We start from the raw sequence: 25713 nt of genomic DNA, 5'->3' as shown, positions 1-25713 counted from the left end.
AGACCCGTGGGGCTGTCGCCAGGCCGAATGGCAGCGCCACGAACTGAAGGTGTTCGTCCTTGATGGCGAAACGCAGAAAGCGGTGATGCTCGGGAGCGATCGGCACATGGAGATAAGCATCTTTGATGTCGATTGATGCTAGGAAGTCTCCTTGTGACATCGAGGCGATGACTGAGCGGAGAGATTCCATCCGAAACCTTCTGGTGCTCACATGCTTGTTGAGCAGCTTGAGGTCTAGAACGGGACGGAATGATCCGTCCTTTTTTGGCACCACGAACAAGTTGGAGTAGAAGCCGTGACCATGTTCCTGAGGTGGAACGGGAATCACCACTCCTTCTGCCTTCAGAGTGTTTACCGCCTGAAAAAGTGCATCGGCTCGCTCGGGAGGCGGAGATGTTCTGAAGAAACGATTCGGAGGACGAGAACTGAGCTCTATCCTGTAACCGTGAGACAGAATGTCTCTCACCCATCGGTCTTGGACATGTGGCCACTAGGCGTCGCAAAAGCGGAAGAGCCTGCCACCGACCGAGGATGCGGTTTGTGGAGACCGAAAGTCATGAGGAGGCCGCCTTGGGGGCGGCTCCTCCGGCGGTCTTTTTAGGACGTGACTTAGACCGCCATGCAGAAGAGTTGCTCTGGCCCTTCTGTGACCTGTTGGACGTGGAGGAATGGGACCTGGCTGAGGGCCGAAAGGACTGAAACCTCGGTTGAATCTTTCGCTGCTGAGGTCTGTTCGGTTTAGACTGGGGTAAGGACGAGTCCTTTCCCTTGGATTGCTTGATAATTTCGTCCAATTGCTCGCCAAACAAGCGGTCGCCGGAAAATGGCAAACCGGTTAAGAACTTCTTGGAAGCAGAGTCTGCCTTCCATTCGCGTAGCCACATGGCCCTGCGGACTGCCACCGAATTGGCGGATGCTACCGCTGTACGGCTCACCGAGTCGAGGACAGCGTTCATGGCGTAGGACGAAAAAGCCGACGCCTGAGAAGTCAAAGACACGACCTGCGGAGTAGCAGCGCGTGTGACCTCATTAATCTCAGACAGACAAGCTGAGATAGCTTGGAGCGCCCACACGGCTGCAAATGCTGGAGCAAAAGACGCACCTATGGCTTCATAGATGGATTTCATCAGGAGCTCTATTTGCCTGTCAGTGGCATCTTTGAGCGATGAGCCATCTGCCACTGATACCACGGATCTAGCCGCCAGCCTAGAGACTGGAGGATCCACCTTGGGACACTGAGCCCAACCCTTAACTACGTCAGGTGGGAAGGGGTAACGTGTGTCATTAAGGCGCTTAGTAAAGCGCTTGTCCGGATATGCTCTGTGCTTCCGGACAGCATCCCTGAAGTTAGAGTGATCGAAAAAAGCACTCCTTGTACGTTTGGGAAACCTAAACTGGTGTTTCTCCTGTTGTGAAGCTGACTCTTCAACAGGTGGAGTTGGAGGAGGAAGTTCTAGCACCTGGTTAATGGACGCTATAAGGTCATTTACAATGGCGTCTCCTTCAGGTGTATCTAGATTGAGAGCACCGTCAGGATCAGAGCCCTGAGCTGCAACCTCCGCCTCATCCTCCAGGGAGTCCTCATGCTGAGACCCTGAGCAGCGTGATGAAGTGGATGAAGGTCCCCAGCGAGCCCGCTTAGACGGTCTGTGACTGCGGTCCGAGTCGGAGTCCTCCCCGTGGGACCTATGTGTCACCTCAGGAGCAGTTTGCTGCTCCAACCGAGGGGGGCCTGGGGTCAATGATTCAACAGTGCCCGGGGCCTGTGTTACCGGTCTGGACTGCAAAGCTTCAAGTATCTTAGCAGACCATTTGTCCATAGACTGAGCCATGGATTGTGAAAGGGACTCAGAAAGTTTCTCAGCCAACACTGCAAACTCAGTCCCTGCCACCTGGACAGTGGCAGCCGGTGGTTCTACCTGAGCCGAGGGTCCCACCAGTGCCTGAGGCTCCGGCTGAGTGAGTGTCACAGGGGCCGAGCATTGCACACAATGAGGGTAGATGGAACCTGCAGGTAACATAGCCGCACAAGAGGTACAAGTTGCAAAATAAGCCTGTGCCTTGGCACCCGTGCTTTTTGCAGACGACATGCTGTTATCTCCTCTTAGCAAACAGTGAGGGTATATAGCCAAGCAAATACTGCGGCCGAGCAGAGCAAATGTATACCCAACATGGATATATATATATACACTGCGGCACCCAGGGGGGCCAGCACCTGTAACAGGTGCGGCTTACCGACCGCGCTCAGCGGTTGTGTGTCCACCAGATTCCCTGCCTGGGCCTCCCAGAGTTGTGGAGCTCTATCTGAAGTTCTCCTCCGGCAGCAGCGATGATAACAATGGCTGCCAGCGTTCTGAGAGGAGGGAGCTGTGGGCGTGCCTCAGAAAGTGCGGGAATCTGGTGCCCCACGGTGCTCAGTGAGGGGGGAGGAGGATACTAAGTATGCTCCAGCCCTCACCGCTGACGTTCAGTCTAGCGTCCCGCCCTTGCCCCTGACTGGCAGGCCCGGGGGCGGGAATATGCGGTACTAGGCCGCAAAAGCCGGGGACTCGATTTATAAGCGCGGCCGGCAAACAGGCGCGGTCGGCGCGGTAGTCCCGTCGACCCCAAACACAGAGCAGCTGCTGCAGCGTCCGATCCACAGGCGCTCTATGCGCCATCCCCAAGGGGACACAGAGTACCTCAGAGAAGCAGGGCCTTGTCCCTGATGACATCCAGTCTCCTGTCCGTCAGGTTCCCACAGGGGCTGCGGAGGGAGCCCGGTCCCAGTGCCTGGTGACCGGTTAGGATCCCACTTCTCCCAGAGCCCCTAAGGGATGGGGAAGGATAACGGCATGTGGCTCCAGCCTTTGTACCCGCAATGGGTACCTCAACCTTAACAGCACCGCCGACCAAAGTGGGGTGAGAAGGGAGCATGCCGGGGGCCCTGGGGCCCTCTTGTCTTCCATCCGATAAAGTCAGCAGCTGCTGCTGACTAAAATGTGGAGCTTGCGTGAATGTGTGCCTCCTTCAACACAAAGCATAAAACTGATGGGCGTGATGCACGGGAGGGTGTATAGCAGAGGGGAGGGGTTACACTTTTTAAAGTGTAATAACTTTGTGTGGCCTCCGGAGGCAGAAGCTATACACCCAATTGTCTGGGTCTCCCAATGGAGCGACAAAGAAACATGCATTTTGTCATTGACACAGTGCTGCTTAAAAAGCAACCAAAAAGCAAGAAAAAAAGCACACGTGTGCACAGACCCTAATACAGGTGGTCCAGACTTTTCAAGTGAGAAAAAAACTTGGATTTTACATTTTTAAAGACATATAATGATGATTTTGTACATTAGCAGCTAAGATATCATTACCTTTTTCTTCTGTGACATGATGGAGTGATTGCGCTACTTGTGTGCACTGGAGTAACAGGTTACATGATGGAAATTCTTCATCCACCACGATCTGTTCTGCAGGCTGAAATTTTCCTTGCTTTAAAAAAAGGAAAAATATAAAAAAAATATATACAGTGGAACCTCGCTTAACGAGTAACCCACTTAACGAGAATTTCGCTTAACAAGCAAAGCTTTCTGTAAATTTATAACTCGCTTTACGAGAAAGCTTTGCTGTACGAGTGAAATCCTCACCGCACACACTTCCGGTTCCGTCCATCCACCGCACTCTAACCCGCACTTGCATCCACACAAACACACACAAGTATGCACAAACACACACAAACATACACGCATGCACACACATACAGTATTATGCTCACCTTACCTTCCGTTCCACCGCTGGGCTCATGGTTCTTGTAGTTCCCGGGTACATCGCGGCGAACTACAAGTACCATGAGGCCGGCGGTGGAATGGAAGGTAAGGTGAGCATATAATAGGTGTACCTTCCGTTTCATCGCCGGCCTCCTGGGTCCTGTAGTGCGCTGCTCCGCTCCAGGCATCGGCATCTATAGCAACATAGCAGGAACTTCCTGGTTCCTGTCACCGCTTGTCAAAGGCAGCATGCTGGCCAATCAGAGGCAAGCGGCTCTGCCTTTGACGTCAGCGCTCTGGCAGGAAGTCCCGCCCTCGTCGTTATGGTTACCTGATACACGGCCAGCACCGGAGAATAGCAAGTCCCAGGAGACCGGCGATGGAACGGAAGGTAAGGTGAGCATATAATATGTGCGTGTGCATGTGTGCTTGTGTGTTTGTGTGAGTTTGTACATGTTTGTATGCGTTTGTGCATGTGTGGAATGATAGAATAGGAGACCAGGATGGGACATTTAACACATTTTGGAATGAATTGTCAGCATTGCAATTATTTCCTATGGGAAATCTTGCTCTGCTGAACGAGTAACTTGATTAACAAGCACACTCCCAGAACGGATTGTTCTCGTTAAGCAAGGTTCCACTGTGTATATATATATATTACTATATCTTGTGTGTATAGCGCAGTGGTTTTGAAGCAGTTATTTCGTAAGTTCATAATCATTTGAACAATATTAATATTTTAACTCAGGAAGAGTTCAGAAAATCAATATTCTGTGGAATAACCATGTTATTTAATCCCAGCTTTCGTGTGTCTTGGCTGCTTTCCACCAGTCTTTCTCACAGCTTATGGGTGACCTTATGCCACTCCTGGTGCAAAAATGTAAGCAGTTCTTCTTTGTTTGGTGGCTTGTGGCTATCCATCTTCCTCTTGATTACATTCCAGAGGTTTTCAATGGGTTTCAGGTCTGGAGATTGGGATGGCCATGACAGTGACCTCCAAAAGGAATGGCAAATGGCAGCTGGGGTGAAGTGCATGGCAAGAACAGTTCGTAACAGGCTCCTAGAGTCAGAGCTCAAGTCATGTAAAGCTAGAAAAAAGAGAATTTTGTTTACTTACCGTAAATTCTTTTTCTTATAGTTCCGTATTGGGAGACCCAGACATTGGGTGTATAGCTTCTGCCTCCGGAGGACACACAAAGTACTACACTAAAAAGTGTAGCTCCTCCCTCTGAGCATATACACCCCCTGGATAACCAAATATAGCCAGTTTAGTGCAAAAGCTGAAGGAGAATAGCCACCCACAAGTAGAGATAGAGCAAGAACCGGAACAACCGGAGCCTCTGTCTACAACAACAGCCGGTGATAACACGCGGAACAAGAAACTGCCAACAGGCAACAGGGAGGGTGCTGGGTCTCCCAATACGGAACTATAAGAAAAAGAATTTACGGTAAGTAAACAAAATTCTCTTTTTCTTTATCGTTCCTATGGGAGACCCAGACATTGGGACGTCTCAAAGCAGTCCATGGGTGGGAATAAACAGAAAACTGAGAAGTAGGCGAAACCTAACTTCACAAATGGGCGACAGCCGCCTGAAGGATGCGTCTGCCCAAGCTCGCATCTGCCGAAGCATGAGCATGCACTTGGTAGTGCTTCGAAAAGGTATGCAGACTAGTCCAAGTGGCAGCCTGACAGACCTGCTGAGCCGTAGCCTGGTGCCTGAAAGCCCAAGAGGCACCGACAGCTCTGGTCGAGTGTGCCTTGATCCCCGGCGGGGGAGGCACCTGAGTACACTGGTAGGCATCGGAAATGGCCGACCTAATCCAACGAGCTAAGGTCGGCTTAGAAGCCGAGAGGCCCTTACGCCGACCTGTGGTCAGCACAAAAAGAGAGGTGCACCGCCTAAGAACAGCGGTGCGAGACACATAGATCCGGAGTGCCCGCACCAGATCCAGGGTATGCAACGCTTTTTCAAAGCGATGAACAGGAGCCGGACAAAAGGAAGGCAGGGAAATGTCCTGGTTAAGGTGGAAAGGAGAAACCACCTTAGGGAGAAAGTCCGGAGTCGGACGGAGAACCACCTTGTCTTGATGAAAAACCAAAAAAGGTGACTCCGAAGAGAGCGCAGCCAAATCAGAGACTCTCCTGAGGGAAGTTATGGCCACTAGAAAGACCACTTTCTGTGAAAGACGAGACAAAGAAACCTCCCTTAGGCTATGTGCGCACTTACCGGATTTTGCCGCGGATTTTTCACGGATTTGCTGCATGTTTCGCTGCAGAAAATGTTCATAACATCTCTGCAGTGAATCACCAGCAAATCCTATGGAGAAAAAAAATCCTGTGCGCACTGGGCGGAATTTGACAGCTGCATGTTTTGCTGCGGGAATCCCGCAGCAAAAACAAGTGCATGTCACTTCTTTTCCGCACATCGCTGCGGGATTTCACTCCATTGACTCAATGTTAATCATGAAATCCCGCAGGGAATAACGCAGGCAGAAAATTGTGTGCGGTTCACTGCATTTTCCTGCGTTATTCCCTGCGGTATTTCGCGGTTTACCTCCGGTAATGTGCATCGCTTGTCTGCGGTTTTGCAGGGAAGTGATGTCATTACAGGAAGAGGAAGCCGTGCAGAGTAAACACACACAGATCACACACACACAGACACATCACAGACATAGAACACATCACAGACATAGAACACACATAGACACAGACACATAGAACACACATAGAAAGAAAACGGAAATATAGGAAAAAAAGAACGTGGGCTCCGCTGCATATTCACCTTCCAGCCGAGGTAAGCACACAGCGGCGGCCCGGTATTCTCAGGCTGGGGAGGGAGAGGGGCAGGGGTAATGTCCCCCGCCTCACTCCCCCTCCCGCAGCCGAGAATATCAGCCGCAGCTGCCCCGGCACTGTCGCATGCAATATGCGGCAGCACCGGCGTGTCCTCGGCTCTTCTTGCCACCGTGTAGCAGTGGTGGCAAGGTAATACAAGGGGTTAATGTTGGTGGGGGACCACCGCCATTAACCCCAGGCTTGATCATGGCAGCGTCTATGTGACAGCTGACATGATCAACCCGTAAGTAAAGTGAAAAAAACACAGACACCAAAAATCCTTTATTTTAAATAAAACCAACAAGCCTCGTTCACCATTTTATTAACCCCCCCAAACAAAGCTCCGGCGTAATCCACAGGGTCCTGCATAATCCACAGCTCCGGCTCCTGCGTCCTGCACTGCTGACATCCAGCCACGATGTGTCACAGACACAGGCTGAATGCAGCAGACAGCAGAGGTAATTACCGGTCATTTCCCACGGCCGGTAATGTGAACTCACTGCCGACCGTGGGAAATGCAGCGATCTGTCCTCTATCTATCCCTCTATCTATCTGTCTATCTATCTATCCCTCCATCTATTCTTCTGTCTATCTACTATCAGAATTAAATGTATTTTTTTTTTTTTTTTTCTTCAATGTGCTTTATTGCATTGAATGCAATAAAGCACATCCCAACCCGCACGCGGCAAAACCGCGGCAATACCGCGAATAATACCGGGGTAAAACCGCGGCAAACCGCATGCGGTTTTCGGGTGCGGTTTCCCGCAGTTTTTTACCGCGGGTGCGGTAATCTTTGAGAGCATGCGGAATTCTCTCAAGGAAATTTCATTTCCCAGTGCGCACAGAGCCTAAGAGGCTCAAAGGGGGGTTTCTGCAAGGCCGTGAGGACCAGATTGAGGTCCCAGGGATCCAAAGGCCGCCGGTAAGGCGGAATGATGTGAGACGCGCCCTGCATGAAGGTGCGCACCTGAGCCAGCCGGGCGATACGCCGCTGGAACAACACTGACAGAGCCGAGACTTGTCTCTTGAGGGAATTAAGGGATAGTCCTAGCTGCAGACCGGACTGTAGAAAGGACAGGAGGGTCGGCAAGGAAAAAGGCCAAGGAGCATGGCCGGAAGAGCGACACCAGGACAGGAAAATTCTCCAGGTCCTGTGATAGATTTTGGCCGAGGAAGACTTCCGAGCCCGAGTCATAGTGGAGTTGACTTCAGGAGGAATACCAGAAGCCGTCAAGATCCAGGACTCAAGAGCCACGCCGTCAATCTGAGAGCCGCAGAATTCTGGCGGAAAAACGGACCTTGTGAGAGAAGGTCTGGACGGTCCGGGAGATGCCACGGCACCTCTACGGACAGATGGAGCAGGCCTGGGTACCAAGCTCGCCTGGGCCAGTCCGGAGCAATGAGGATGACCCGACGGCCCTCCATTCTGATCTTGCGCAGGACTCTGGGCAAGAGAGCTAGAGGGGGAAACACGTAGGACAGACGAAACTGGGACCAATCTTGAACCAGAGCGTCCGCTGCCAAGGCCTGAGGATCGTGGGAGCGAGCCACGTAAACCGGAACCTTGTTGTTGTGCCGGGATGCCATTAGATCCACTTCCGGAGTGCCCCACTTGCAGCAGATTGACCGAAACACTGCCGGATGCAGGGACCACTCGCCGTTGTCCACGGTTTGACGGCTGAGATAATCTGCTTCCCAGTTTTCCACGCCTGGGATGTGGACTGCGGATATGGTGGACTTGGAGTCTTCCGTCCACTGAAGGATGCGTTGAACCTCCAACATTGCCAGGCGGCTGCGTGTCCCGCCCTGGTGATTGATGTAGGCAACCGCTGTCGCGTTGTCTGACTGGACTCGGATGTGCTTGCCCGCCAACAGGTGGTGAAAGGCTAAGAGAGCTAGAAGCACAGCTCTGGTTTCCAGCACATTGATCGAGAGGGCTGATTCGGACGGAGTCCAAATGCCCTGCGCTCTGTGGTGGAGATATACCGCTCCCCAGCCGGATAGACTGGCATCCGTGGTGAGGATCACCCAGGACGGGGCCAGGAAGGAGCGTCCCTGAGACAGAGAGAGAGGCCGAAGCCACCACTGAAGGGAGCCCCTGGTCTGTGGCGACAGAGCCACTAGCCTGTGCAAGGAGGAAGTCCACCTGTCCCAACAGCGGAGAATGTCCAGCTGCAGAGGACGCAGATGGAACTGGGCAAAGGGAACCGCCTCCATTGACGCCACCATCTGACCCAGCACCTGCATTAGGTGCCTGATGGAATGACGGCGGGGCCTCAGCAAAGAACGCACCGCCAGATGGAGGGACTGCTGTTTGACTAAGGGCAGCTTCACAAGTGCCGGCAGAGTCTCGAATTGCATCCCTAGGTACGTGAGCTTCTGGGTCGGAGTCAGAGTGGATTTGGGCAGATTGACAAGCCACCCGAATTGGACTAGAGTGGCGAGAGTGAGCGAGACACTCCGCTGACAGTCTGCGCTGGATGAAGCCTTGACTAGAAGGTCGTCCAGGTAAGGAATCACTGCCAACCCCTGGAGGTGCAGAACCGCAACCACTGCTGCCATGACCGTGGTGAATACTCGAGGGGCCGTGGCTAACCCGAAGGGGAGAGCCACGAATTGGAAATGTTCCTCTCCGATTGCAAAACGTAGCCAACGCTGGTGTGAAACTGCAATTGGCACATGCAGATAGGCATGCTGATGTCGATGGATGCCAGGAAATCTCCTTGGGTCATTGAGGCAATGACTGATCACAGAGACTCCATGCGAAAATGCCGCACCTGAACATGCTTGTTGAGAAGCTCGAGATTCAGGATGGGCCGGAAGGAACCGTCCTTTTTGGGGACTAGGAAGAGATTTGAGTAGAAACCTCTGAACCGTTCCCGAGCGGGAACCAGTACAATTACTCCGTTGGCCTGCAAGGATGCCACGGCCTGAGAGAAGGCGGCGGCCTTGGAGCAGGGGGGAGTTGACAGAAAAAATCTGTTTGGCGGGCTGGAAGAGAATTCGATCCTGTAGCCGTGGGAGATGATATCCCACACCCACTGATCGGAGACGTGTTGAAACCACACGTCGCCAAAGTGGGAGAGCCTGCCACCGACCAAGGACGTTGTTGGCGCGGCCAGATAGTCAAGAGGAGGCTGCCTTAGTGGCAGCAGCTCCTGCGGTCTTCTGAGGACGCGGCTTCGTGCGCCAGTTGGGCTTTTGGTCCTTGGCTGAGTTAGTGGACGAGGCCGAGGGCTTAGAGGATGACCAGTTGGAGAAACGAAAGGAACGAAACCTAGACTGGTTCCAGGTTTCCTGGTTTTAATTTGTGGCATGAAAGTACTCTTCCCGCCAGTAGCTTCCTTAATAATTTCATCCAGTTGTTCGCCGAATAGCCTGGATCCAGCAAAAGGGAGCCCAGCAAGGTACTTCTTTGAAGAAGCATCTGCCTTCCACTCTCGAAGCCACAAGATCCTGCGGATAGCGAGGGAATTAGCCGAAGCCACCGCAGTGCGGTGAGAAGCCTCCAGCATGGCAGACATGGCATAGGATGAAAAAGCTGAAGCTTGGGACGTTAAGGCAACCATTTCGGGCATAGATTCCCTGTAGAGGGAATGCATCTCCTCCAGAGAAGCAGAGATGGCCTTGAGAGCCCACACTGCTGCAAAAGATGGGGAGAACGAGGCCCCAGCCGCCTCATATACAGATTTGGCCAGAAGGTCAACCTGGCGGTCAGTGGCATCCTTAAGAGAGGTGCCATCAGCCACTGATACAACAGTCCGGGCTGAGAGTCTAGACACCGGAGGGTCTACCTTTGGTGAATGAGCCCACTCCTTGACCACCTCAGGTGGAAAGGGAAAACGGTCATCAGAACCGCGCTTTGGGAAGCGTTTGTCAGGACAGGCCCTAGGCTTGGTCACAGTGGCCTGAAAACTGGAGTGGTTAAAGAACACACTCCTTGTCCTCTTAGGCAAGGTAAACTGGTGCTTTTCTGCCAGAGAGGGTTGCTCCTCTGATACTGGCGGATTGATGTCCAGTACAGAATTAATGGACGCAATCAAATCACTAACATCTGCGTCACTTTCGGACAGATCAATGGGGCACATGGAGGTAGCGTCCGAGCCCCCAGTAAAGGCATCCTCCTCGTCCTGCGGGTCAGCTCGTGAATCCGAGGAAGGAGAGTGAGCCCTGCGTCTCCTTTTAGGAGGACAGGGTCTAGTACCAGATGAAGAACCCTCTGTGAGCTCCGCTGAGAGAGCCCTAGCAGCAGAGGCGCCCTGAGAAGGGGGCTGATGCATGTTCAGCAAAGTCCGGGACAGCTGTCCCATGGAGTCGGCAAAAGACTGGGAGATTGACCTAGAGAAGGATTCTACCCAAGCCGGGGGTTCAGCCACCGGAGCCGGAGCAGCCGGAGGGACCACTGTGGGTGCGATACCAGGCTGAGGCATTGTCAGGTTAGAGCAGGCATCACAATGTGGATATGTGCTCGGTTCAGGCAGCACGAGCTTACATGCACTGCATATTGCGTACAGCCTTGCAGCCTTGCTCCTTGTGTGAGACATGCTGAAGTGGGGGCTCTGTGATAAAATGGCACCGGAGCGAGGAGAGGGGGCGGGGCCTACTCTGAGAACGGGATCTGGAGGGCCAAGGAGATTTACAGGGGAGGGGACATTTACTCAGAGAGGAGTGTCCCTCCCCTGTGCCGAACGGCCGCTGGGCGGAGCCGCACTGTCCCTCTGCATGATTGACATGCAGGGGCAGTGAAATCGAAACTAGGCCTCAGGCGAAGCCGGGGCCTAAATTTAAGCGATGCGGCCGGAGCGCAGGCACCATCGGCGCGGTTCTCAGGTGAAAACCAGAGAACCGGCCGGAAATGTCAGAACAGATACACAGCACACTCTCCCCAACAATAAAAGTACAAGGGACCCCCCGAAAATAACGTCTCAGATACTTAGCTTGTGAGACGCAGGGTTTCAAGTCCCTGGGGATGAGTGCTCCGTCCAGCAGGATCCTGAAGGGCTGCGGATGGAGACCGGCCTCCTGCAAAGCAGGGAGAACCGTGCTGGCTCCCACTTCAAGCCAGAGCCCGAGGGATGGTGAAGGAGTGCGGCATGTAAGGCTCCAGCCCTGGAATCAACCTTTACAACACCGCCGACACAGTGGGGTGAGAAGGGACATGCCGGGAGTCCAGGCTTGGACCCGCTTTTCTTCAAACTCTTTCCAAAAATCAAAAATCAGATGAGAATGCATGTGTGGATGTATGCCTCCTGAACACAAAGCAATGAACTGGCTATATTTGGTTATCCAGGGGGTGTATATGCTCAGAGGGAGGAGCTACACTTTTTAGTGTAGTACTTTGTGTGTCCTCCGGAGGCAGAAGCTATACAACCAATGTCTGGGTCTCCCATAGGAACGATAAAGAAAAAGCCTTTCATCAATGATAAGCAAAGAAGAGCCAGGCTGAAGCTTACCAAAGACCATATGGATTGGACCATAGAGGCCTGAAGTAAGGTAATCTTCTCTGATGAGTCTAATTTTCAGCTTTGCCCAACACCTGGTCGTCTAATGGTTAGACGGAGACCTGGAGAGGCGTACAAGCCACAGTGCCTTGCACCCACTGTAAAATTTGGTGGAGGATCGGTGATGATCTGAGGATACTTCAGCGAGGCTGGAATTGGGCAGGTTAAACTTTGCGAAGGACGCATGAATCAATCCTGGAAAAAAATAGTTGCTTCCTTCTGCTCAGGCAATGTTCCCCAACTCTGAGGACTGTTTTTTTTCAGCAGGACAATGCTCCATGCCACACAGCTAGGTCAATCAATGTGTGGATGAAGGACCACCACATCAAAGCCCTGTCATGGCCAGCCCAATCTCCAGACCTGAACCCCATTGAAAACCTCTGGAATGTAATCAAGAGGAAGATGAATAGTCACAAGCCATCAAACAAAGAAGAACTGCTTACATTTTTGCCCCAGGAGTGGCATAAGGTCACCCAAAAGCAGTGACAGACTGGTGGAAAGCAGCCAAGACGCATGAAACTGGGAATAAAAAAATCATGGTTATTCCATAAAATATTGATTTCTGAACTCTTCCTGAGTTAAAACATTATTAGTATTGTTGTTTCTAAATGATTATGAACTTGTTTTCTTTGCATTATTTGAGATCTGAAACAAATGCATTTTTTTGTTATTTTGACCACTCTCATTTTCAGAAAATAAATACAAAGTTTACTGCTTGGAAATTCGGAGGCGTCAGTAGTTTATAGAATAAAAGAACATTTTACAGTTTACTCAAAAATATGCCTATAAAAGAGAAAAAAAAAATAATAATTATATGTGTGTGTGTAATATATATTATATATAATATATATATATATAATATATATACACACACACACACATTATATATAAATTTATTTTTTTGCTACAATTTCAATGATCACAATAAGATGGATGACACTATACCTCTTTGTCAGCTTTGATCAGATAAAACAGGACAAAAAACAGAGGATCCACCGGGGTTGCGTATAGTAATCTACCATCTAAAAATGAACACATAAATAAAAGTATTTTTATTCTTGTGTCAAAAGTATAATAGAAAATTACTGCAAAAATAAAATTACAAACGAAGATACTTGGATTAAAGTCAGAATATGTAAGAAATGTCCCAACTTGCTCACACATACAAAAACTGTTCTTTTCTTTCCCCTGATCTTAATATTCTCAGTCTGCACTACATATATCCAGTTAGGAAGCAGGGGGCCACATTTATCAAGACTGGTGTTTTATGCAAAAATAAATTAATTGGATTAAATTGCGCCACATTTATGAAAGCACACATCACTTAAGTGTGGCGCAGGTTTAGTCTGCTCTGGAAGCAGAAAATAGAAACTGCACCTCCTATGACTCAAATACATCAAGTAAATCCCAGGCTATGATTGTGCGCTGTGCTGCACATTATTAACCCAGCAGGAGGGTCGCACAAGTACCTACTAGAGACACCCTCCCAAATTTATAAACCTACCGTGTTTCCCCGAAAGTAAAACAGTGTCTTACATTCTTTTTACCCCCAAAAGTGCCACTATGTCTTACTTTCGGGGTATGTCTTATATTGGAAAAAATCCCACAGCAATCGCAGCAAGTCTCCATGCAATGTACCGTATGGGGACTTGCCGCGATTGCGCCCTAAGTGTACCGCAAGTTAAGGAAACTTAACCACCAGCGGCTGCACATGAGGGCAGTGAGGCTGCGTGATTTTGTATGTTGTCCATGGTCCTGATGGACCACGGACAACATTACAGCAACATTTCAACATTTCTCGGTAGCCGAGCGTTCAGCTGAGCGCCCAACCGCCGGCATGTGTCAGCTCTCAGCTGAGCGCTCAGCCGCCGGCATGTCAGGGCGTTCAGCTGAGCGCCAGACCGCCGGCATGTGACAGCTCTCAGCTGAGCGCTAAGCCGCCGGCATGTCAGGGCGCTCAGCTGAGCGCCCGACCGCCGGCATGTGTCAGCTCTCAGCTGAGCGCTAAGCCGCCGGCATGTCAGGGCGCTCAGCTGAGCGCTTTGCCGCCGGCATGTCAGGGCTCTCAGCTGAGCGCTCGGCCGCTGTAACTGTACTGTAAAGAAGAAAAAAAAATAAATAAATTTTTACTACGTCTTACTTTCGGGGTACGTCTTACATTAGCCGACCCCCCCAAAACCCCCACTACGTCTTACTATCGGGGGTGTCTTACTATCGGGGAAAGACGGTTTCTAACAGTTTTTGGCATAAACAAAATCCTAAAAACTTGCAAAAAGTCTCACACTTCTGCACCATGCTTGACAAAAGTTGAAAACGTGAAAAGTGGGCATGGAGGAGGAGGCGTGGGCCTATTATATTTTTTATTTTATTCCCCCCAAAATTTCACATTTTGGTATAAATCTGCACTAGCGGGTTCTCAGCTTATTTGTCATCTTCAAAGTGGATTCAGCAAGAAGTTTATATGGAACACTGTTCGGCAGCGTGGATGGTTGTGTCTCTTAAAATACATTATTTTTCCTTCAAGGACTGTTTTGAGACTGTAGGTTATCCAACAAGGCAAAACTATTTTTAAAACAACTTTAAATGGCTGCAAATACCCAAAAAAGCCATGCTCACCTTTACAATGCTCCTTTATCACTATATTTCAGTCTTACATGACACTCCATGATAAGTGATGATTTCCCTGATCTGGACATATGAATGCTGCAGCAAATCATGGGTTGGAGTGGTGACACATTGCTCCCACTGAATCGCTGTGTTAGTAGCATATCCGGGCTGTCATTGCTTAAAAGGTATATCGGGAACTTAAAATAAAAATAATGTGCCTAAGCACCAATAGGCAAGTAGTTGCCATCTACCTGCTTGTTGTGCCTGGTACAGTTTATCGCCGGTACAGAATAGTCACAGACCCCTCCTGCTGCGTCAATAGAGTGCCAGTCTTCTCATCCACTCTGTAGACTGGGCAAGACAGCTGACGTCATGCTGATAGACAGCCGGCTCCCCCAGTTATAGAGGAGAATAAGACTTGGCACTCAGATATGGTGATAAAGAGGTTTTGAAAGAACTGAAGGACCAGCACAAACATCTCAGTCATACCAGACCTTCATGTGTGCCCTTCCTATGGTTCTCAGGATCTTCTGGAGCGGTGGTCAGCACTATCTGAAATCGCAGTATCCACCACTGTGTTAAGCTGGCGTCTGTGTTGATCCTTCAGTTCTTTCAATAAATCAACCACTTTATCGCCATATCTGAGTGCCAAGTCTTATTCTCATCTATGACGGGTTAGGAACCTACCTGTGCACCACCTACAGAAGTGCCATGATTATCTACTCTACGGCTCCCCCAGTTAGGCAAAGGGGAGCTGGATGTCAACTATCATGATGTTGGCGGTCCTGCCCAGTCTACACAGCATTGCGGGGAAGAAGCCTCTGTTGATGAAGCCACTGTATCGCCGGCAGAAGCGGTCAATGACTGCTCTGTGCCGTGGCTGAATGGTGTCGAGAACAACAGGCAGATAGAAAGCAACTACCTACCTTTTTTAAAGTCCCAGATACACCCTTTAGGCAAGTAGTGAAGATCGACAATCTGGAAAGTAGTGGACACCAAAGCAGCAAAGAATCTGAATTTTCTTTACATTTTGCCTGAATAAATAACCGTTTTAGATTGAAATTCTTATATTCTAGAGCTCTTTATTAGTTCTGCTGTTCACAATGATTGCATTTACTGTATTAATACCCTGTTTCCCCGAAAATAAGACTGTCTTATATTTTTTTTGCCCTGAAAAAAGCGCTAGGTCTTATTTTCAGGGGGTGTCTTATTCTCGAGGAGACATGGTTAGAGGTAAGTTTACCCCCCACAAAAAGCAGACCCCCCCCCCATCCCAGGATCTTCATACTTACCAGCCCAGGACGTCTGTGTGGCTCCCAGATCCTCCTGTGATCTCCCAGCAGGTACGCTGCATGCCTCCCCTGCGTCTGGCCAACATCAGATCTCCCACACACACACCTCCCTGTGATCTCCCTGCAGCTGTGCTCCCCTGCGTCTGGCCGACACTCACACATCAGAACAGTCACACATCAGACAGAACACACACCCCCACCCACCCACTTCTCCCTGTGTCATACTGTGGGCGGTCCCAGCAGCTGTGCTGCACGCCATGCTCCTCTGCCTCCTGCCGATTCCGGCCATGTGATCCTTGGCAGGTCCTGGAAGATCACTGCACGCACAGTATCGCCGCCGAGAAGCAAGCGATATCGCTGGATGTTGTGAGTGTGTGGATGCGATCTGATGTGTGTGTGATCTGATCTGATCTGATGTGTGTGTGTGTGTGTGTGTGTGTGTGTGTGTGTGTGTGTGTGTGTGTGTGTGTGTGTGTGTTCGTTCCGCCGCAGGACCTTGATGTGCTCACCTGCTCCCGGTCGACATCTAGGGAGTATGATCGGGGATCTTCTTTCTTCTCTCTTCTGGGGGTGCCGCTATCTATAATGAAGTGTCCTGCAGTGTCTTTAACTCTTTCACCGCTGCATGACACTTCATTATTGACCGCGGGTAGGTCTTATTTTCAGGGGATGTCTTATATTAAAGCTTCCCTGAAAACTCCTGGGAGGTCTTATTTTCGGGGGAGGTCTTATTTTTGGGGAAACACGGTACATTATAAAAAAAAAAGTTGATCTTATTCTCTTATATCACCTTCTTGAACGGTCTGACCAATAAACCATGACCGAAATTCTTCCTGGAAAGCCTTCACCTCGCAGAGCTGTTGTCCAGAGTTGATAAATAAAAACATGGCTCCTTTATCTATAAGAAGTAGAAGAGATCAAAGTTAGCTGCATTGCACAATGTGATCACAGACACTAATGTGTGTGTATATTTTTTTTTTATATTGTTTTTTGAGAGTCATCCATTGAATTACATGCCTATGAAGAACTGAATGTGTGATCATCAATGAGGTGTGGGATTCGGTGGTGGTAGAGTGGGGCTGTAAGGACGACTGTGCCTACAGTGTTGTCATTCAGTGACTGGTTTCGGCTCCTCTGTGGACCGCATGGCAGGGCACAGTGAACCTCTGAAGTCAAGGCGCGTACACCTGGCATCAGAGACGCACTGACATGAAAGAACCAAAGTGGGGCACACGTGCGAGATTTGCAGAGAGACTGTGGTGACACAGGGGCGTGATAACATGGAGAGAGGGACGACTAGTCTGCGGAAAACAACGCCTCATTGACTGGTCTGAAAATAATTAGTATATTGCAAATAGTTTATCCAAATTGTTTTTGTCATACACTGGAATCAGGTATACATTAGAAAGGGCTTTGTTAGGCATGGTATTAGTATATTAACATATGAATAAACACATGCTGGCGGTTTGGGGGCTATGGGGGAGCTGTCAGGCTCCCTTTAGGTTATTTGCTGTTAAGCTGCTCAACAAGGGCTTGTTGTTGCAAATGGAAAGAGGGAGACAAGCGGATGTCAGACAAACTAAAATCAGGTGAATCCACCGGTATTCGCTGACAGCCCAGTGTGAATGGGGCCTTCTGATTCCTTCATCAAATCATGCTGGAGAATAGAATGATCTGGCATGGTGACTTGTGACGGCTGATGCTTTTGATCTCTGGGAGATAAGCCGGAGGAGTATTATTATTATTATTATTATTTATTATTATAGCGCCATTTATTCCATGGCGCTTTACAAGTGAAAGAGGGTATACGTACAACAATCATTAACAGTACAAGACAGACTGGTATAGGAGGAGAGAGGACCCTGCCCGCGAGGGCTCACAGTCTACAGGGAATGGGTGATGGTACAATAGGCGAGGACAGAGCTGGTTGCGCAGTGGTCTACTGGGCTGAGGGCTATTGTAGGTTGTAGGCTTGTTGGAAGAGGTGGGTCTTGAGGTTCCTCTTGAAGCTTTCCACGGTAGGGGAGAGTCTGATGTGCTGAGGTAGAGCGTTCCAGAGTATGGGGGATGCACGGGAGAAATCTTGTACACGATTGTGGGAAGAGGAGATAAGAGAGGAGCAGAGAAGGAGATCTTGTGAGGATCTGAGGTTGCGTGCAGGTAGGTACCGGGAGACTAGGTCACAGATGTAGGGAGGAGACAGGTTGTGCATGGCTTTGTATGTCATGGTTAATGTTTTGAACTGGAGTCGTTGGGCGATGGGAAGCCAGTGAAGGGATTGGCAGAGTGGCGAGGCTGGGGAGTAGCGAGGGGAGAGGTGGATTAAGCGGGCTGCAGAGTTTAGGATAGATTGGAGGGGTGCAAGAGTGTTGGAAGGGAGGCCAGAGAGCAGGAGGTTGCAGTAGTCGAGGCGGGAGATGATGAGGGCATGCACTAATGTTTTTGCAGATTCTTGGTTAAGAAAAGCACGGATCCGGGAGATATTTTTGAGTTGTAATCGGCATGAGGTGAAGAGGGCTTGGATGTGTGGCTTGAAGGATAGAGCAGAATGAGTTGGGGGAGATAGCGGTCTCATGTGGGGTAGAGGGCTTTAATCATTGCTTATCTTGGAAAATAAAGAAGCAATAAATGGAATCAAATCTAACCTGCCTGACCATTTCTATTGACAAGCATCAATTGCTCTGCATGTTACGTCTATGGGTATGTGCAAACGATCAGGATCGCTGTGCTCTAGAAGCGGCATCTTTCCTCTTGTTGAGATGAGTGTTCTCTGCAGGAGAATAGTGTCCGTGTCAACGATCGGGAGTCTGGGCGGAGTGGATTTTCGCTGCGTTTTCCCGCTGAGAACATTCAACTGCTCCTGGATTTGCAAACCCTGAAGCGGATAAAAGAAGCGAGACCCTCACTCTTCTTAACAATACACTGTGTGCAGAATTATTAGGCAAATGAGTATTTTGATCACATGATACTTTTTATACATGTTGTCCTACTCCAAGCTGTATAGGCTGAGAGCCAACTACCAATTACAGTTAGGTCCAGAAATATTTGGACAGTGACACAATTTTCGCGAGTTGGGCTCTGCATGCCACCACATTGGATTTGAAATGAAACCTCTACAACAGAATTCAAGTGCAGAATTCAAGCAAGACCTGAAGGCTGCGGCTGTAAAGGCCTGGCAAAGCATTAAGAAGGAGGAAACCCAGCGTTTGGTGATGTCCATGGGTTCCAGACTTAAGGCAGTGATTGCCTCCAAAGGATTCGCAACAAAATATTGAAAATACAAATATTTTGTTTGGGTTTGGTTTATTTGTCCAATTACTTTTGACCTCCTAAAATGTGGAGTGTTTGTAAAGAAATGTGTACAATTCCTACAATTTCTATCAGATAGTTTTGTTCAAACCTTCAAATTAAACGTTACAATCTGCACTTGAATTCTGTTGTAGAGGTTTCATTTCAAATCCAATGTGGTGGCATGCAGAGCCCAACTCGCGAAAATTGTGTCACTGTCCAAATATTTCTGGACCTAACTGTATAATTGTATTTCTGAACATGTTTTTGTAAACAGCTAAAATAACAAAACTTGTGTCACTGTCCAAATATTTCTGGACCTAACTGTAAGTAAATCAGGTGATGTGCATCTCTGTAATGAGGAGGGGTGCGGTGTAATGACATCAACACCCTATATAAGGTGTGCTTAATTATTAGGCAACTTCCTTTCCTTTGGCAAAATAGGTCAAAAGAGATATTTGACGGGCTCGGAAAAGTCCAAAATTGTGAGATGTCTTGCAGAGGGATGCAGCAGTCTTGAAATTGCCAAACTTTTGAAGCGTGATCACCGAACAATCAAGCGTTTCATGGCAAATAGCCAACAGGGTCGCAAGAAGCGTGTTGGGCAAAAAAGGCGCAAAATAACTGCCCATGAATTGAGGAAAATCAAGCATGAAGCTGCCAAGATGCCATTTGCCACCAGTTTGGCCATATTTCAGCTGCAACATTACTGGAGTATCAAAAAACACAAGGTGTGCCATACTCAGGGACATGGCCAAGGCAAGGAAGGCTGAAAAACGACCACCTTTGAACAAGAAACATAAGATAAATCGTCAAGACTGGGCCAAGAAATATCTTAGGACTGATTTTTCAAAGGTTTTATGGACTGATGAAATGAGAGTAACCCTTGATGGGCCAAATGGATGGGCCAGAGGCTGGATTAGTAAAGGGCAGAGAGCTCCACTCCGACTCAGATGCCAGCAAGGTGGAGGTCAGGTACTGGTATGGGCTGGTATCAAAGATGAACTTGTGGGACCTTTTCGGGTTGAGGATGGAGTGAAGCTCAACTCCCAGACCTACTGCCAGTTTCTGGAAGACAACTTCTTCAAGCAGTGGTACAGGAAGAAGTCGGTATCGTTCAAGAAAAACATGATTTTCATGCAGGACAATGCTCCATCACATGCATCCAACTATTCCACAGCGTGGCTGGCCAGTAAAGGTCTAAAAGATGAACAAATAATGACATGGCCCTTGTTCACCTGATCTGAACCCCATAGAGAACCTGTGGTCGCTCATAAAGTGTGAGCTCTACAGGGAGGGAAAACAGTACACCTCTCGAAACAGTGTCTGGAGGCTGTGGTGGCTGCTGCACGCAATGTTGATCGTAAACAGATCACGTAACTGACAGAATCTGTGGATGGTAGGCTGCTGAGTGTCATCAGAATGAAAGGTGGCTATATTGGTCACTATTTTTTGGGGGTTTTGTTTTTGCATGTCACAAATGTTTATTTCTAAATTTTGTGCAGTTATATTGGTTTACCTGGTGAAAATAAACAAGTGAGATGGGAATATATTTGGTTTTTATTAAGTTGCCTAATAATTCTGCACAGTAATAGTTACCTGCACAAACAGATATCCTCCTAAGATAGCCAAATCAAAAAAAAAAAACCCACTCCAAATTCCAAAAATATTAAGCTTTGATATTTATGAGTCTTTTCGGTTGATTGAGAACATAGTTGTTGATCAATAATAAAAAAAATCCTCTAAAATACAACTTGCCTAATAATTCTGCACACTGTGTATAACGAGAAAGACAAAAATGCAAGAATGACAGCGAAATCACTTCATGAAAACAATCTCTGAGAAACCTCAGAAAGTCCGGGGATGTCTCCTGTTTAAGGGTACCGTCTCACTAAACGACGTACCAGCGATTCCGACCACGATATGACCTAATCAGGATCGCTGGTGCGACGCTACATGGTCACTGGTGAGCTGTCAATCAGGCAGATCTCACCAGCGACCAGTGACCAGCCACCAGCGACTCGTGGAAACGATGCTGCGCTTGGTATCCAGGGTAAATATCGGGTAACCAAACAAAATGCTTTGCTTGGTTACCTAATATTTACCCTGGTTACCAGCGCACACCGCTTAGCGCTGGGTCCTTGCACTCGTAGCCGGGGTACACATCAGGTTACTAAGCAAAGCGCTTCGCTAAGTTACCCGATGTGTACTCGCTATGTGTGCAGGGAGCTGGCACTGGCAGCCCGAGAGCGGCGTATGCTAGTAACCAAGGTAAATATCGGGTAACTAAGCAAAGCCCTTCGCTTGGTTACCCAATGTGTACCTTGGTTACCAGCGTCTGCAGCTTCCAGACGCCGACTCCCTGCTCCCTGCACATTCAGATCGTTGCTCTCTCGCTGTCAAACACAGTGATGTGTGCTTCACAGTGGGAAAGCAACGAGCAAAAAATGAACCAGAGCAGTGTGTAACGAGCAGCGATTTCACAGCAGGGGCCAGATCGCTGCTCAGTGTCAGACACAGCGCGATTGCTGATGAGGTCACTGGTACATCACAAAAACCGTGACTCAGCAGCGATCTTGCTATGTTAGAAGTACCCCTAAGGGCTCGCTCACACATTAGCATATTCTATCATGCCAGAGAATCCACCTGATTATGCCAATCACACTCGACTCCAACTCTGATCACAGTTTGAGCCAGGTGTCATTTACTCTGATCTGATTCTGTCACATGTGACACAGCACAGGTGAGAAGAAAACAGAACTTAATTTCTCTATCCTCCACATTGTATGTGTCCGCATAAATACACGCACCCATAGGCTTGTATGGTTGAGCGACGTCCGACATATGCTGCAATTTTTTTCTCATGCTGAATTGGCATGAGAAACAAAAAAGCGCTGATCAGCATTGCTCCATAGTATAACATTAGCTCGAGGGTATCTGATAAAACATCAGCTAGCACACGGTCATGTTATACACTCATGTGAGCACAGCCTAAGGCCCATTTCACACGTCCTTGAAGAATGGTAGTGTTTTGCATATGGCCCATCCATGTGCCGTGATTTTGGCACATGTGTGCTCTCCCTGTGCTATCCGAGTGCCATCCAGATAGCACATAGACAGCATGAACGTCTATACTTATCTGTCCTTGGCGCTGCTGTCTCCGGCGCTGCTGCTGCTTCCGGGTCTGCAGTGCAGTGAATATTCATAAGCATAACGAGTGGGCCTGGAATCAGTAGACAACAGCGCCAAATACAGCAGCGCTGGAGACAGGCGAGTATAGAAAAATCATTTTATTTCACAGACATGTTTTTTCCGGGACGTGTCGAACTGATGTCACATGGATCACATCAGTGAGTGGGGGAGGGGGGGGGGGGAAATCAGATGTTATACAGAGCAGCAGTATAGCATCTGATCTTTACAGATACATTACAATTCTGTAGCATAAAAAGCTGTAAAAGACTAAAAGCTTCTAAGTCAATATAAAAATGGACTGTATACAAGACAGCACACGGATGACAAGTGAGAAAAAAAAATGATTAAATCAACAAAAATCGGACCGGCTTCTTATACACTCGTCTGACCCCAGCCTAAATGCTAATGCAGATAAATTCACCTATTGGCAGGAATTATACATCATGGGAAACCCCTTGGGGTTTACAGCAAGAGACAAAGTGTGGAGCAAGATCCCCATTTGGTTTTGCTGAGATCGGGAACTTGTGCAATAAATTGTTTTGTGGTAAAATTTTAAGAGCGAGACCGATGACGATGATAATTCTGCTTTTATAAAGGGTCACAAGTAAGGTGGTATTAGAAGTGGAGTGTGGCTGCTGGGTATTACTGGACTCCACAGAAAGAAGAATATAGAACTGGGACTCTAATCCTTAATCTATGTAAAGGACAACCCCTTCAATACTATAATCCACGCCATATACTCAGCAGAACCCACCAACACTTCTGATCTAATGCAAGTGAATGGTGCACGATATTCTCCATATACAGGCAATGAAAACAGGAAGAAAAAAAAAAATGACAACACTGCAAATGTATATAAATCGGCAGCTTCCCTAAATTGCATGGATTCTGCATGAAAAAGTCATAATATTACAATGGGACTAAACCGCGATAAGATCCCCTGGCACGTCTTTTCTCGCATTATAGACAACTTTAGACAATTCCGAAGTAGTGAAAGTGAATCTGTCTGTGCCAGATTTGTGCTACCTCATCAGAGAGCAGCATAAGGAAGAGACCCTGAATCCAAAGATGTATCACTTAGTTTACTGGGTACAGCGGCTCTGACAAAGTTTTTAGATGTCCAACCGATGGCAAAAATTATTTAATCACCTGGCTCTGAGGATGTTCATTCAGTTGTTTACTTTTGTTTAAAAAAAAGCAGATCACAGACATGGCACCAAACTAAAGTCATTTCAAATGGCAACTTTCTGGCTTTAAGAAAACACTAAAAAAAAAAACATGAAAACATAATTAGCAGCCAGTAACGGTTACTTTTCAAGACCAAAACAGGGGGAAAAAATTATAGAATCACTCAATTATGAGGAAAAAATTATGGAATCATGAAAATCAAACAAAAGAACACTCAATACATCACTAGTATTTTGTTGCATCACCTCTGGCTTTTATACCAGCTTATAGTCTCTGAGGCATGGACTTAATGAGTGACAAACAGTACTCTTCATCAATCTGGCTCCAACTTTCTCCGATTGCTGTTGCCTTATCAGCTTTGCAGGTTGGTGCCTTGTCATGGACCATTTTCTTCAACTTCCACCAAAGATTTTCAATTGCATTGAGATCCGGACTATTTGCAGACCATGACATTGACCTTATGTGTCTTCTTTCAAGGAATGTTTTCAGTTTTTGCTCTATGGCAGGATGCATTATCATCTTGATAAATTATTTCATCATCCCCAAACATGCTTTCAATTGATGAAATAAGAAAAGTGTCCAAAATTTCAATGTAAACTTGGGCATTTATTGAAGATGTAATGACAGCCATCTTCCCAGTGCCTTTACCTGATATGCAGCCCCATATCCTCAATGAGTTTTACATGTTCTCTTCAGGCAGTCATCTTTTTATTGTTTTGGGGAGATAAGGTATGCACACCAGTGACTATGGAAGGGGAATACATGGAATAGCAGAAACTGCTGTGTGAATACTGACATGAAAAATTCAATAGCTATTTGTAAGAATGAAATGTGAAAAATGGAACCTGCATTACTGCCATGAATATATGAATAAAGAGAAATTTAGCTACTGAATTGATCAATGCAATAGAGCCCCAACACTACGCCAAAGTATTTCTCTACGTTGGGGTCCCTAGCTTGTGTGTGTCCTCTCATGCAGTTAAAAAACTTACCGTGTATGGGAGGCTGAGACCCAGGCTATATATACGATGTGGATTGGCAATAGGTGTGTATGGGGAGGGTTCACAAATGAAAAACTACTAACATTAAGGAATAACGTTTGGAACTCCATTCTATGTCTGAGCTGGGTGCAAAAAACCTAAAAAACATCACTATGGGGAGATAAGGTATGCACACCAGTGACTATGGAAGGGGAATACATGGAATAGCAGAAACTGCTGTGTGAATACTGACATGAAAAATTCAATAGCTATTTGTAAGAATGAAATGTGAAAAATGGAACCTGCATTACTGCCATGAATATATGAATAAAGAGAAATTTAGCTACTGAATTGATCAATGCAATAGAGCCCCAACACTACGCCAAAGTATTTCTCTACGTTGGGGTCCCTAGCTTGTGTGTGTCCTCTCATGCAGTTAAAAAGAAGGGAATTTTGTTACTTACCGTAAATTCCTTTTCTTCTAGCTCCTATTGGGAGACCCAGACGATTGGGTGTATAGCTACTGCCTCCGGAGGCCACACAAAGCATTACACTAAAAAGTGTAAGGCCCCTCCCCTTCTGGCTATACACCCCCCGTGGGATCATGGGATGCTCAGTTTTAGTGCTAAAGCAAGAAGGAGGAAAGCCAATAACTGGTTTAAACAAATTCACTCCGAAGTAACATCGGAGAACTGAAAACCGTTCAACATGAACAACATGTGTATCCAAAAAAACCCAAAAATCCCGAAGGACAACAGGGCGGGTGCTGGGTCTCCCAATAGGAGCTAGAAGAAAAGGAATTTACGGTAAGTAACAAAATTCCCTTCTTCTTCGGCGCTCCATTGGGAGACCCAGACGATTGGGACGTCCAAAAGCAGTCCCTGGGTGGGTAAAGAAATACTTCATGTTAGAGCTGCAAGACAGCCCTCCCCTATGGGGAGGCAACTGCCGCCTGCAGGACTCTTCTACCTAGGCTGGCGTCCGCCGAAGCATAGGTATGCACCTGATAATGTTTGGTGAAAGTGTGCAGACTCGACCAGGTAGCTGCCTGGCACACCTGTTGAGCCGTAGCCTGGTGTCGTAATG

General features: G+C 48.0%; 1 protein-coding gene across 2 annotated transcripts in view; it reads right to left on the bottom strand.

The window, feature by feature from the left end:
* RNASEH2B (ribonuclease H2 subunit B) overlaps positions 1-25713 on the bottom strand; it is a 107558-nt gene that overhangs the window by 58832 nt on the left and 23013 nt on the right. For both annotated transcript variants that reach the window (XM_075334575.1, XM_075334574.1), the window contains exons 3-5: positions 16770-16877; positions 13026-13102; positions 3351-3468 (exon numbers count right to left, since the gene is read on the bottom strand). In XM_075334575.1, the coding sequence (XP_075190690.1) occupies positions 3351-3468; positions 13026-13102; positions 16770-16877 (303 nt within the window). The remainder of the gene's footprint in view (positions 1-3350; positions 3469-13025; positions 13103-16769; positions 16878-25713) is intronic.

The sequence above is a fragment of the Anomaloglossus baeobatrachus genome, chromosome 2, assembly GCF_048569485.1.
Source record: "Anomaloglossus baeobatrachus isolate aAnoBae1 chromosome 2, aAnoBae1.hap1, whole genome shotgun sequence".
In the NCBI taxonomy this organism is placed as follows: domain Eukaryota; kingdom Metazoa; phylum Chordata; class Amphibia; order Anura; family Aromobatidae; genus Anomaloglossus; species Anomaloglossus baeobatrachus.
This window is presented reverse-complemented; position numbering and strand designations above follow the sequence as displayed.